Source organism: Thamnophis sirtalis, unplaced genomic scaffold (genome assembly GCF_051295495.1).
Source record: "Thamnophis sirtalis isolate CommonGarterSnake01/CBP01778 unplaced genomic scaffold, rThaSir2_p1.2 scaffold_3, whole genome shotgun sequence".
Lineage (NCBI taxonomy): Eukaryota > Metazoa > Chordata > Lepidosauria > Squamata > Natricidae > Thamnophis > Thamnophis sirtalis.
Window position 1 is genome coordinate 38,759,807 of NW_028261383.1, and position 13,761 is coordinate 38,773,567.

A 13,761-nucleotide genomic window follows, 5' to 3' on the forward strand; every position below is an offset into this window, starting at 1 on the left:
TCAGTTCTACACCATGGATGCAACTTTGATTAGCCATATTTTTCAGAGTATAAGACGCACCTTTTTTCCCTCAAAAGAGGGTGAAAATCTGGGTGTGTCTTATAGGCTGAATTCAGCATTTTTGGCCTCCCAAAACCCTGCCCACTTCACTAAAATGGCCAGGCATAGCCTTTAGGAGGCTTCCAGAGTGGTCCTGGGGGCTGGTGAGGGCAAAAATGAGCGAAAAACGGGCCGTGTTTTGCTCATTTTCATCCCCTCCAGCCCCCAGGAGCGCTCTACAAGCCCCCTAAAGGATATGCATGCCCTTTTTTTGACAGAAATGGGTGCGTTTTTGCAAAAAATGGGCCAATTTTGGAAGGTCTGCAGAGTGGAAAAACTTTTTTACTGCTATTTTTTGAAATTTGCCTCTTCAAAATCTTGGTGCGTCTTATACTCCGAAAAAATACGGTATTTGGGGGTGTTTTTACATCCTTTCTCATTTCTCTGTGTCGAGATAGGACAAGAAATAGTTTTCTAAAATAGTTTTTCCAATTATCACCTTTCCTGCTTGATCATTTGCAATGTTAAGCATCACTTTTATTGTTATTTTCCCCGAGTATCCCCAACTAGGGAAAAAAAAGAAAGAAAGCGAGGAAGTAATGAAAAATTCAAAGTATAACTCCTTTTATTTGTCACTTTTAATTCAATATCCCAATTATTCAACAGGACAATGCAGTATTACATTTCATCACACTCTAAACTTTGATGAAACTTGCACTGTCTTTGGATTATAATTTTGATTTTCTCTGGTGCATTGTATCCAACTTTTTTTATATATATAGTTTTTTTATTTTTCCATTTTCATAGCATATAATCACATATATACTATTACATAGCCAACATCATATTGTATTATTAAATGTTTACATCAATTCGCCTTACCATCAACTCCCAAAAACAATTATTGGCTCTTCTGCTCTTCATACGCCATATTTGTACCTTATCCATCACTTTTTTCTCCCTCTCTTCTCCCCCTCCCTACCTCCTTTCTTCCCTCTGTCATTCTTCTCTTCTCTATTTCCCTTTCCTCTCTCCTCCCCCCTTTTCACTCCTTCTTTCTCTCCTCCTCTCCCCACCGCCCTCTCTCCTGTCCCTCTCTTCTTTCCTTACCACTCTCCTCTACTTCACACCACTCTTCATCTCATTTATTTGGTGTATTTCAGCTTCTGAGCGAGCTCCATTTTATGTTGATGGTATTTATAATTCCTTTTCAATATATATATTTAATTAACATATATCTTCCTCCTTTTTTAAGAGAGAAAAAAAGTATACATATATAGTAATTGTAGGTTGTTGGTTTTTTTTAAGCCTAATTTTGGACGAGATGTAGACCTGGTTACAATTTCCAGCTACTCTCATTTTATTTATATAATTATGCATCCTTACACACACCTAATTTGTGATTCTGTCTTTAAATCTGAATAGTTTCCCATTGTAGGTATATTTCATATTCCCTCTCCATTTTTCCATATCTTGGCTTAGATTACCCTTAATTGTTTTAAAAATAGCAATCCTTGCTGTTCAATGTTCATTACAATTCCCTTAATCTACTATATTGAATAACAAGCAGTAAACATCTCATTTTGTTCATCATCTTAGAAGTTCTATACATATCCATGTTTCGTATATTTTAACCCATGCTTAATTGTCCTTACATTGTCACATTCAATCAATTAGCAACTCAATTTAATGATCATGTATAAAAGTGAATCACAAACCTCTGCTTTAGAATCTCCCCATTACAGTTTCATATTTGTCCATATTTTAACCTTTATTTAATTATCTTTCTGTTATAATATTCAATCAGTTAGCAACTCAATTTGTCATGTTTAGGAGTAAACCACATATCTCAGCTTTATCTTTCCCCATATAACAATTTCTAATTGTCTGATTTTTCCTAGTCTTTTGTCCCACTTCTCTATTCCTGTCTTCTCCCTTTTCTTTGTTTTGACACGTCCACCTTCTTCAATTTTCCCCAAGCCACCGTCAAATAAATCTTTTATATTTTCCTTTGTTGGGGCGTAACCCCCCTCCTTCAGTTTTCCCTATGCCACTGTCAATCTCCATAAGATCTTTTGTCTGCTTTTTATTTCCTTTTGTTGGGACACATCCCCACTTTTCAATTTTCCCTATACCACTGCCAAACCCAATGAAGTTTTTTGTCTGCTTTTTATTTCTCACCATTTCTACTCCTTCATTATCTCTCCCCCTTCTTCCTTCACTTCTTCCTTAAATTCCTGCTTCTCTAAGTTCAGAATTCTATTTAGAATTGATTTTAATTATTTATGCATATTTTTTATAATTTCACGTAATTCCCACCTTTCCATAATGTACAGTTCCAAAGTTACAGTTAATTATACAGTTGTTATTTCAGATTTCTGGTCCACCTTAAATTTAGCTAGTTCCGTTGCTGTGGAGAAGAAGAGCGGCAGGTGCCATTTTGGTCTTTTGTTCTTCCTTAATGTCGAGTTCCAAAATTGCATAGTTATAAAGTTCTTATTTCAAAGTTCTGGTCCATCTTAAATTTGACTCATTCAGCTAATGTAAAACAGAAGAGAAGCGGAGGACATCTTGATCTTTTGCAGAAAAAAAACCTTTGTATTTTCTTTGATTTTTCCCCCCTTGCTACTTTCCACCTCTCATTAATTATAATTGCTAAAAATATATTAATTGGACCAAACTTTCATACAGCCAAACTCGGGTATGTTTCTCTTCGCCTTCTGCTTTTCCAAGTTCTGATTTATGGCAGTTGGTTAATTAAATCTTCCTGCACAGGTAAGATTAGGTTATCAGTTACCAGTGAGAAAATAGTGCTTTTTTCTTGATTTTCCTCCCTTGTTGCATTCCACCTTCATTACTTGGAGTTGATTAAGATATATTAGTTAGAAGAAATTTGGATGAAGGAAATCTCGACGGAATATTTCAAATCCAAAACCAAATTTAGAGTTTGTATTTCAGTGGGTTTGTCACTTCTCTGCTTTCTCCTTTTCTGTCCAAATTATTTCACACAAATGACTTTTTTTGGGGGGGGGGGTTAATGTTTCAACCCTCTACTTTTCTCTTTCTTTCTTTTTGCCAAAATCCAGATCTGTCTATTAATATTATTTATGCTCTCAGGATACTTTGTCTTTTCCAAGTTTTGATTTATGACTGTGAGTTAATTGGATCTTACCCGTCTTTCATCTCAACAGGATTCATCTCAACAGGACAGTATTACATTCCATCACACTCTAAACTTTGATGAAACTTGAACTGTCTGGATTATAATTTTGATTTTCTCTGGTGCATTGTTTCCAACTTTTTGTGAGGATAAAGGGCATAGGTTTGTTTAATGAAATGATAATGTTTTAAGGAATGAGAAGGAAGGGGAAAACTATTCTAAGATTAGTCAAAAGGACATTTTAAACACTTGGTATGTGATCAAGTGGGAAGAAATAACTGACCTGGAAACCCGCTTTTGAAAAGAAAATCCATGGATTTAAGTAATTAAATCTAGAATTAACAGATTCTCACCCAAATGTATGGGAAATTATATCACTCCTGTTGCTTTCTCTCCACAGTGCATGCACTTACATGGCTTTTCCCTTGTACATATCTTCTTATGGGAAGTAAGATTGCTAGTTTGGCTGAAACCCTTTCTGCACTCCAAGGATTTGTATGGTTTTTCCCATTTAGATCCTTTTATTACCAGTAAGTTGATTCCTGTAAGTAAAAGTCTTGCCACACTCTCTGCCTTTATATGGCTACTCCCCTGTATGGATCCTTCTATGGAATTGGCTGTTCTTACGAAAGGTCTTTCCACACTCCATGCATTTTATGGCTTCTCCCGTGTGGATCCTTCTATGGGATGAGATGACTAAAGCCCTTTCCACATTCCAAGCATTTATATGGCTTTTCTCCAGTGTGGATCCTTTTATGAGAATTAAGACTACTCTGTTGGCTAAAGCCCTTTTCAAACTCCACACACTTATATGACTTCTCCCCTGTGTGGAGCCTTCTATGAGAAGATGACTGTTGGAACTAAGAGTCTTTCCACACTATGCATTTATATGCCTCCTCCTGTGTGGATTCTTTGATGGGATTTAAGTTTACTGCTTGTTATGAAGTCCTTTCCACATTCCATGCATTTATATGGCTTCTCCCCTGTGTGGATCCTTTGATGGGGTGTAAGCTTACTGCTTGTTCTGAAGCTCTTTCCACACTCCATGCATTTATAAGGCTTCTCTCCTGTGTGGATCCTTTGATGGGTAATAAGGGCACTCTTATGGCTAAAGCCCTTCCCACACTCCATGCATTTATATGGCTTCTCCCCTGTGTGGATCCTTTGATGGGATGCAAGTTTACTGCTTGTTCTGAAGCTCTTTCCACATTCCATGCATTTATATGGCTTCTCCCCTGTGTGGATCTTTTGATGGAATGTAAGTTTACTGCTTGTTCTGAAGCTCTTTCCACACTCCATGCATTTATATGGCTTCTCCCCTGTGTGGATCCTTTGATGGGATGTAAGTTTACTGCTTGTTCTGAAGCTCTTTCCACACTCCATGCATTTATATGGCTTCTCCCCTGTGTGGATCCTTTTATGGAGAGTAAGGGCACCACTTGTTATGAAGTCCTTTCCACACTCCATGCATTTAAATGGCTTTTCCCCTGTGTGTGTCCTTTTATGGAGAGTAAGGGCACTGCTTGTACTGAAGCCCTTTCCACAGCCCATGCATTTATATGGCTTCTCCCCTGTGTGGATCCTTCTATGAGAAGTAAGATTACTGTCGAAACTAAAGGTCTTTCCACAGTCCATGCATTTATATGGCTTCTCCCCTGCGTGGAAACGTTGATGGGATCTAAGATAACTGTTTCTTCTAAAGCCCTTTCCACACTCCATGCATTTATATGGCTTATCCTCTGTGTGGATCATTTGATGGTTAATAAGGGTGCTCTTTTGGCTAAAGCCCTTTCCACACTCCATGCATTTAAATGGCTTCCCTCCTGTGTGGATCATTTGATGGTTAATAAGGGTGCTTTTTTGGCTAAAGCCCTTTCCACACACCAGGCATTTATACGGCTTCTCTTCTATATGTCTACTGTTATGGGAAATAAGATGACCCCATTGGTGCTTTCCATACTCAAAGTATTTAAACGGCTTCTCTCCTACGTGCATCCTTTTATGAGATGTCACTGTTTCCCTAGAAAGAGTAAAAGTCCCATTGTAATTTTTTCCATTGTCTTTGCATATATAGGCTTCTGGTTTGGCTTGGGTTGGATAATATTCGTTTACATCTAATATGTCTTTGAATAGTTCTATACCTTTCCCAATATATTTTTTCTCTATTTTTCCTAGTTGGTCAAGAAAGCCTTGCAACTGAGCATCAACTGAAGATGAGCTTTCCTTATTCCAATTGTTTGACGGGTTTCTCTCTTGCCTTTGTTGTTCCATTTGATTTGCAGGCTTCTCTGTTCTGTTCCCATGTCTGAACTTTTGGAATAGTTCAACTGACTCTTTATTTTCCTGCCCATTATTACCTTCAAAGGAAAGGAGAAATAAAAATGTTAGCAAGGTTATGAAAAAAGGTCAATTTTCCAGAAGTCATATGAATGTCCCTCTGATATTGTGCAAAATTCCAATATATTGCATATTTGTACACTTATAAGGGACACAATGGCTCGGGGACTAAGACACTGAGCTTGTTGATCAGAAAGGTTGGCAGTTCAGCGATTTGAATCCTAGCGCTGCATAACCAGGTGAGCTTCCGTTATTTGTCCCAGCTTCTGCCAAGCTAGCACTTCGAAAGCACGTAAAAAATGCAAGTAGAAAAATGGGAACCACCGTTGGTGGGAAGGTAACAGGGTTCTGTGCACCTCTGGCGTTTAGTTATGCCGGTCACATGACCATGGAGACATCTTCGGACAGCACTGGTTCTTCGGGTTTGAAACGGAGATGAGTACTGCCCCCTAGAGTTGGGAATGACTAGGACATACCTTTACCCTTATAATGGCGTGGTATATAAATTATAATATCTCTATTCATGAGACATCAAAGCTTTCAAACATCTAAAACAAAATTTTAATTTAAAAACCAGGAGAAACATCCAAGAAAGCATTTGTAGAAAACCCAAGATTCATTGGAGGTGGGCCAATTCCGGAAGAGCCCTCTGAGAATTAATTTTGAAACTCATTTTTTTCTTCCTATACAAAGCTACCTTCCATTTGTGTTTTAATTTTTTCCTGCCAAAGATCGCATGATTGCAGAGAGAAAAAAAGAAGAGTTCTTGTATTAATCCTAAGCAGCATGTTTGCAATAGAAAAATGGCACCAGTTTGCCCTAATTCCAAGACTCAGGATAGACGTGAAATGGAAGGAAAGTCCATTTAGCCAAAAATTAATTGAATTGTAATCCTTCATAGTACTGATATGGAAGTACCTGGCCCAAAAAATATGAAATCTCTGTAACAGAGTTTAACATTATCTCAAACCAAGGAATTACTTTATCGCTGACAGGTTTAAATAGAAATAGAAAAACTCAACAGATGTCAAATGGCACAGGATGCATCTAAGCAGAAAGCCATTAATCTATTTCCATACAAGGAGCAGTAGAACAGCATATCATTTTCTTTTTCCTCTCAAGAGATGACCTCTATTTGGAGATTTTTAAACAAGAAACAGCCAATGGCTTCCTGAACTCTGACTGGGGAATAGAAAACCTTACCTAAAGAAGCCATGTTCCTATAATTCTCCAGCATGACTTCCCAATGCAGAGCTTTTTGGTCAGAATCCAGCTGAGACCACTCCTCCTCTGAGAAATAAACAGCCACCTCCTCAAAGGGCACAAAACCCCCCTGAAAACAAAAACAAAAAAGTACAAAATGACCTGGGAAGGACTGCAAGATCTGCCCCATTCTTTAGAAATTCCCAAAGCAAAGTTATGCGCTAAGGTCTATGCTTGGACAGAACAGAAAGCATTTGACTGAGAAAATATTTTAGGCAGCTTTTATCATCTTGATTGATTCTACAGGACTTTTGGTACCATTCAGTAAAGTTAACCCGTGTATCCTTCTGGATTGATACATCTACCATCCACTCTCAAAATACTCTTCTCAATCCATTAATCCATCCACCATCAAAAGACTCTCAGCATCTGGGGAGAGTCATCTGGCAGGTGGGCCTTGGAAACACCATCTGTCAGTAATCCTTCCTATGTTTGCAGAAGGAAGTGTGTCTGTGTGTGTGTGTGTGTGTGTGTGTGTGTGTGTGTGTGTGTGTGTGTATTAAAAGATTTGGTAAAGTGCCATCAATATCCAGAGACACAAAACTCTTCATATAGCAAGGAAACTGCTAATAGTCTGAGCCATTGGCTGAACAGGAGACAAAGAAACAGAAAATTTCCTAAGGAGAACATTTCTTAACCTTTGTAGCCAAAGGGGACTTTCAGAACAATTTTGGTACCAAGCTTTTTCTATACGGCCACTTTCAATCAATTTTAACTTTATGAATTTATTTTCTTATGTCTTTGTAATGTAAACATTGTATTTGTAAAATACAATATAAACTTTGCAACAAAGCTTTTTTTTCAAATGGTAATGTACCAGTATGAATATTACATCATTTTTTTAAAGCATCCTTGCCTAAATTAAGTCAAAGAATGGCAAAAAGAATGGGCACCATGAAGGATTTTGTAAAAAAAATAGTTATTGAAATGTATGGAGTATAATTAGCATAAAGAATACTTTTTAAAATATTGGTCTTAAAAAAAATCCCAATAAGAATCTCATTGAATTTTTGTTGCTAGGGGACATGAAAATAAGGCCTCCCAAACAAGAGGGAAAAAATGGAAGGCAACAGTACAATGTACGCAACTTGATTTTTTGAAGAAAGGGGAGAATACAAATCTAATAAATAATTTTCCTTCTCTTACTTGAGTTGTTGGTTCCGCCATTGTTTCATCTTTATCATAAGGGACAGTCAGCTTCCCTCTATTCTTTCCTGTGAGGGAGACAGACTTTTAAAATGCTAGGTGGAGGTGTGCTATAATAGCAAAGACATAGAGAAGATGAGACAGCTGACATTTTTATGGGGAATGAGAGAGTCTTGTATTACCTCTGGATGCTTCTTGATTTGTGTCATCCTGAGTAATCCTTAAGAAAAATAGTTCCCGGGGGGTATCGGATAGATGTCTCCTTCTCTCAGGATCTCTATTCTCCACAGTGAAGGGCTTGAAATATAAGCAGAGAAAAGAATAAAAATGAAAGGATAATGCAAATCATGAAATGGATTCTTGTTCTGTTTTTCAACACCACATGAAAACACCCAATGTCCATCAGTTAGGGTTAGGAAAAGGCTGCCCCAAATCTTTCTTCTAAGAATGGATAATGGAACAATGTCCTTCAAGAATTAGTGAAATCTTATGAATACCAGAGAACTGGTAATGAGGAGCATAGAATTCAAACACATTGTTTATTACATTTAAACCCATTCTAGGCGCCCGAGATGAAATTATCTCACCTGCGACTCAACCTGCTCCTTTTTCTCCTCCGCCTGGCTCAGGAGATAACCTTCCACCAGGGCCACCGCCTGGGAGCTGGTCTCTGCTCCACACTCCCGCACCCAGCTCTCCATCTGCAGGGGCAGAAGGGCCAAGAACTGCTCCAGAACAACCAGGTCCAGTAGCTGTGCTTTTGTGTGCTTTTCTGGTCTCAACCATCGACTACAAAAGTAGTGGAGTCGGCTGCAAAGTCCTCGGGGACCCTCATCCTCCTGATATTGGACGCTCCTGAAATTCAAAGCCTGAACTTGTGAAACGATGATTCCTTCTTCCAGCTTCTTCTGCCCAGTTCTTGCCGAGATCTCCCCGTGGATTCCAGACTGCGCACCGGAAGGGCTTTTTCCAGTTCTCTCATTTGCTAAACGGCTTGCCATTCTTTTTCTCTCCTATAACACAATTCCAAATAGGTTGAAGGAATCTTGAGGATCTCCAAATGCTTTTTCATTCATTGGAACATTGATCTAGCCTCAGGACTAACCGGAAAGGCTGTACAAATTGCTTCCAGTTTACGTATCTGAGACCAAAAACCAAATAAATGCCAAGAATTAGAAAGTGGTGCATTTAACCATTCAATAATAATCCTACTTCTGGAAGGAAGTATGTTTCTGAGCTAGTGTAGAATTACAGTGGCACTGAGCAATTACCGTATTTTTCAGAGTATAAGACGCACTGAAGTATAAGACATACCAAGGCTTTGAAGAGGCAAATTTTTAAGAAATGTTTTTGCACTCTGCAAACCTCCCCAAAACAGCCAGTTTGTCGCGAAAACAGGCCCGTTTTTTGTCAAACATGCATTAGGAAGCTTATAGAGTGCTCCTGGGAGAGAGTTCCTAGGGAGTGGGTGGCATACAAATGTCAATAAACCTTAAACCTGGGGGCGGGGGGGGGGGATTGAGCCGAAAATGGTCTGTTGTTTACTCATTTCTGCCCTCCCCAGCCCCCAGGAGCTCTCTGAAAGCCTCCTACAAGCTATGCACAGCCATTTTGGTGAAGGGGGCGGGGTTTCAGGAGGCTAAAAATGCTATATTCAGTGTATAAGAGGCACCCACATTTTCAGCCTCTTTTTTGAAGGAAAAAGGTGAGTCTTATATTCTGAAAAATATGGTCGTTTCTGTGTGTGATTGCGTGTATGTTGCAAACTATGGGACTGACCCTCATCAAAAATTGGGATGAAATGCACTGAATAAATGCATTTCAGAACACTTTTCTCCCCCCCCCCACCTATTTCTTTCTCCCCCAAAGAAGGGCTTGCTTTTAAAAACCAAGAAATACCTATACACTCTAGGAAAAAATGCAGAGAAGATCAACAAAGATGATTAGGGGACTGGAAGCTAAAACATATAAAGAACGGTTGCTGGAACTGGAGTGTTATGAAAAGAAGGACTAGAGGTGACATGATAGCAGTGTTCTGATATCTCAGGGGCTGCCACAAAGAAGAGGGAGTCAAGCTGTTCTCCAAACCACCTGAAGACAGAACAAGAAGCAATGGGTGGAAACTAATCAAGGAGAGAAGCAACCTAGAACAAAAAAGGAATCTCCTGACAGAACAATTAATCAGTGGAACAATTTGCATCCAGAAGTTGTAAATGCTCCAACACTGGAAGTTTTTAAGAAGAGATTGGATAACCATTTGTCTGAAATAGTATAGGATTTCCTACCTAAGCAGGGGGTTGGATTAGAAGACCTCCAATATATATGTTATTCTATATATCTAAATACCTGCAGGCAGGGTTTACACAACATGCCAATCCCCAAACACCTTAACAAACCATGAAAGGTCACATAAAATGAAAACCAAGTGAGTCTAGTTGCTTTTTAAGAGTCAAATTACATTATTATAGGCAGGCAGGTTCACAAAAATGTGCCTTAAGTGGTGAGTTCGTGTGAAACACAAGGATTGAAGGAACGTAGATTGGAGATGATTTCGAGGTTCACTCACCCTCCTAAGACAAATTGAACAGCAGATGACCCAAGCCCTATTTTAGCGGCATCCAGCCCATAGTAAGAACGCAGGCACAATCTTCTGCATCTACTTCCTTGTAAAACTTTTCTTTCCTGCTTGTGATTTGCCATGCAAGCTCACCCTCTCCCACTATCCAGCTTTCCCCAGGAAATGGCGCGTGATTGCCTACCCCAGAATACCTTTCTTCTTCCTGGGGATCTGGATTTGTTTCTGGGGACAACACAACTGGAGGCAAAACAGCCTTGTCTGGAGGTCTGCTTCCTCCCACCACCCCCGCCTGTTACGAGCATAGAAAGGGGGGCAGGGGAGCATGGGATCAGGGCTCTCCCAATCCATGGACTCAGAAGGTTAAACCTGAGGGCATATATCTCTTACTTCTTCAGCGTCAGAACCTCCTGCCTCCCTTTGAATGGGAAAACATGCACCAGTCACCCAGCACCATAGTTGGATCTCTTCCCTTCAAGGCTTTCCTCCGGTTTTATCTTCTGCAAAACTCAAAGGGTTAAAGAGAGAGAGTGCAGTGTCCTAGAGAGGCAGGATTATACATGTCATTACATTCTCACCTTCCTCTGAAATCCATCTGTGGCCCTCCAGTGGTTCAATGCTGAAGCGCATGGATGTTGCTTTCTCTTTGCAGAGGGAGATCCTGGTGGATTGTATGTACATTGCAGGTACTAATGCAAAGAAGGAAGAAAGGTACATTTCTGATGGGAAGAAGTAGGTGTTTGTTATCTCCATCCTGATCAGAAAGCCTTCTCAATCCAAGTGCTTGTAACAATGTTAGACGTATCTGCAACCCTCCATATTTAAGAAAACCTGGAGAAAGTTGTATCCCTGCATGGGGGGGTGGGGGGCAAGGAGCAGACAAGAAATGGAATTCTGCCTTCTTTTCACTCAAGAGACTCAAAATAATCCTATCTTGCCTCTGCACCCCATGATAAAAGAGACAATGGTGCTGTCCCCAGTTTGGGTCTGAGCCTGGATTGATACAAGCTTTACACGAGCATATTCCCTGCGAATAAGCAGTCTTTATTCCTGCCAGACAGATTCCACAATTGCATCCTTCCCCGTCTTCTTTCAAGTGTATGCCATAACCTTACTTTGTTTTAACAGACAGCCCATGAATGGAAAACTCTTGATGGGCTTTCAAGATTCTGTTATTATACCGCAACAATATTAAAGCACTCCAATAGACTTGGTGGTGTCTGATTCCTGATCTGGCTTGCCTGTAAAAGGGTTGGTGCTCCGCAACTACACACAGACTTAGAGGAAGCAGATTATTTGGCTCCTTGACAATCAGTTTCTGGCAGCATGCTACATGGAAATTGCATTGGTTACGCTTATGTATCACTTATGGAGAGTGCAGGATTGGGGGAGTGCGGCCCTCTTTGATCTCTCAGTGGCTTTCAGTGCAACTGATCACAACCTTCTACTGCAACATGTCTGAGGGAATGCACTGTTTTGCCGTGCTTCCCCTCCTTCCTAAAGTAGTGATGGTGGAAGAGAGATCTGTCCAGAAAAATCTATTCTCTGCATGCTCCAAAGATCTCTCTAGTTGTCCTTCCTTTTTTTTAAAGATCTACTCTCCTGACCCAGGTTGAGTAGGCAGATGCAGGCATCAATAAAGTATTTTATTGTACTGCTAAATCACAACAGACAGCCCTCCAGGGGTGTTGGTAAACCTCCATTTCGCTTTTCCCCAACAACCAGCCACCCACAAGTCAATATAACATAGTCCCACCAACGGAATCCAATAGTTGCCAGAAACAAGCCTCCCCAAAGGAAGAAAGGCGAAGTCCACAAGTCAGGAGCAGAACAAGATCTGTAAGTCACCAGTCAGAATCAGAGTCTATAAAGCAGGATATGCAAATCCAGAGGCTGAAACATGAGCCTGAGTCTAGAAGTCAAGGTTTCCAAAAGTCAGAGGAGGGAGATGGGTCTGTTCCTTATGATAGATCTGTTGTCTCATCTCCACTGCCTATGTGCAGCTGATCCTCCCCTGTGTTTGTGAAGCAGGGATGGGTTCCTGCCAGTTCTAACCTCTTCTATTGAAGAGGTTCCACAAATCTACTGTGCCGTTTAGAACCGGTTTCAGCTCCCTCCCCCCGTCCATCCACACCACACTTGCCCTCCCCGCCGCTCACTGATTGGCTGGCTCACCAATCGCCACGCCCGCCTCTAAGAGTCCTATCTAAATCTTAAAGTCTTAAGGCAGTCAAGTTTGAACATCCCTGGGGTTTTTTTCTAAAGGGTTAGGGGTGCAAGGGTCTTGTAACTTGACAGCTTTAAGACTTGCACACTTCAATACCAGAGTTCCTGAGCCAACATGACTGGAGTAGGAATTCTGGGAGTTGAAGTCCACAAGTCTTAAAGCTGTCAAGTTTGAACACCCCTGGGTTTTTTTTTTCTAAAGGGTTAGGAGTGCAAAGTTCTTGTAATTTGACAGCTGTAAGACTTGTGTGCTTCAAATGCCAGTGTTTCTGAGGCAACATTTTGGTTGCTAAGCAAGAGCGTTGTTGAGTTTCACCACATTTTACAAGTTGGCCACTCCCACCCAGTCACATGATTGCCAAGCCACTCCCAGTCACATGGCTGCCAAGCCACTCTCACCTGGTCACATGGCCAGCAAGGCACTCCCACAAAGCAGGCCATACCTACAGAAGAGGTTCTAAAAAATTTTGAAACCCACCAAAATCATCTTCTGCCTCTGGACTCCCCAGACATTCCAGGGGAGATGTGCCATCCCCATCGGAAGCTTCCGGTTCCAACTCCCCCTCCAGTGATATATTTATCAGTTTATAATTTAAAAAATTAAAACTGATGCATTTGTAGATTTGATTCATGTTGAAACAGTATTAAGTTCATTACGATATTAAATATTTCATAAAAATCCTCTTAAATAAAAATGACTTTTTTGTGATTGTCTGACTGGAAGATAATTTGTATTTTACAGACTCTTCAGAGCGTCTAACATCATACCACACTTTAAGGAACGCTGATCTAAATGAACACACTGCCAAAATTCGTTTATGCAGCCCAACACAATAGGAACCCAACATTAAGTTTCAATAACACAGTAAACCACAAAGTAAGTCTTGGTTCACACAACCATCTAGCACTAAAATGTGAGTAACAACTTGGTACAAAGCGTGAATCCAGCCAGTAAAATTTCAGCACTCAGAGTTGAACCATGTAGTGTACATCCCAAAGGTGCTTTTTCAAGAGG

General features: G+C 40.2%; 1 protein-coding gene across 1 annotated transcript; it reads right to left on the minus strand.

Annotated features, from left to right (window-relative positions):
• Positions 1 to 837: 837 nt before the first annotated feature.
• LOC106550840 (uncharacterized) lies at positions 838 to 9,049 on the minus strand. The gene is made up of 5 exons (XM_087708743.1): positions 8,533 to 9,049; positions 8,128 to 8,242; positions 7,946 to 8,013; positions 6,740 to 6,869; positions 838 to 5,556 (listed from the first exon to the last, which is right to left on the minus strand). Exons 1-5 carry the CDS (start codon positions 8,944 to 8,946, stop codon positions 4,085 to 4,087), a joined length of 2,199 nt encoding a protein of 732 aa, XP_087564869.1. The 5' UTR covers positions 8,947 to 9,049; the 3' UTR covers positions 838 to 4,084.
• Positions 9,050 to 13,761: the final 4,712 nt, after the last annotated feature.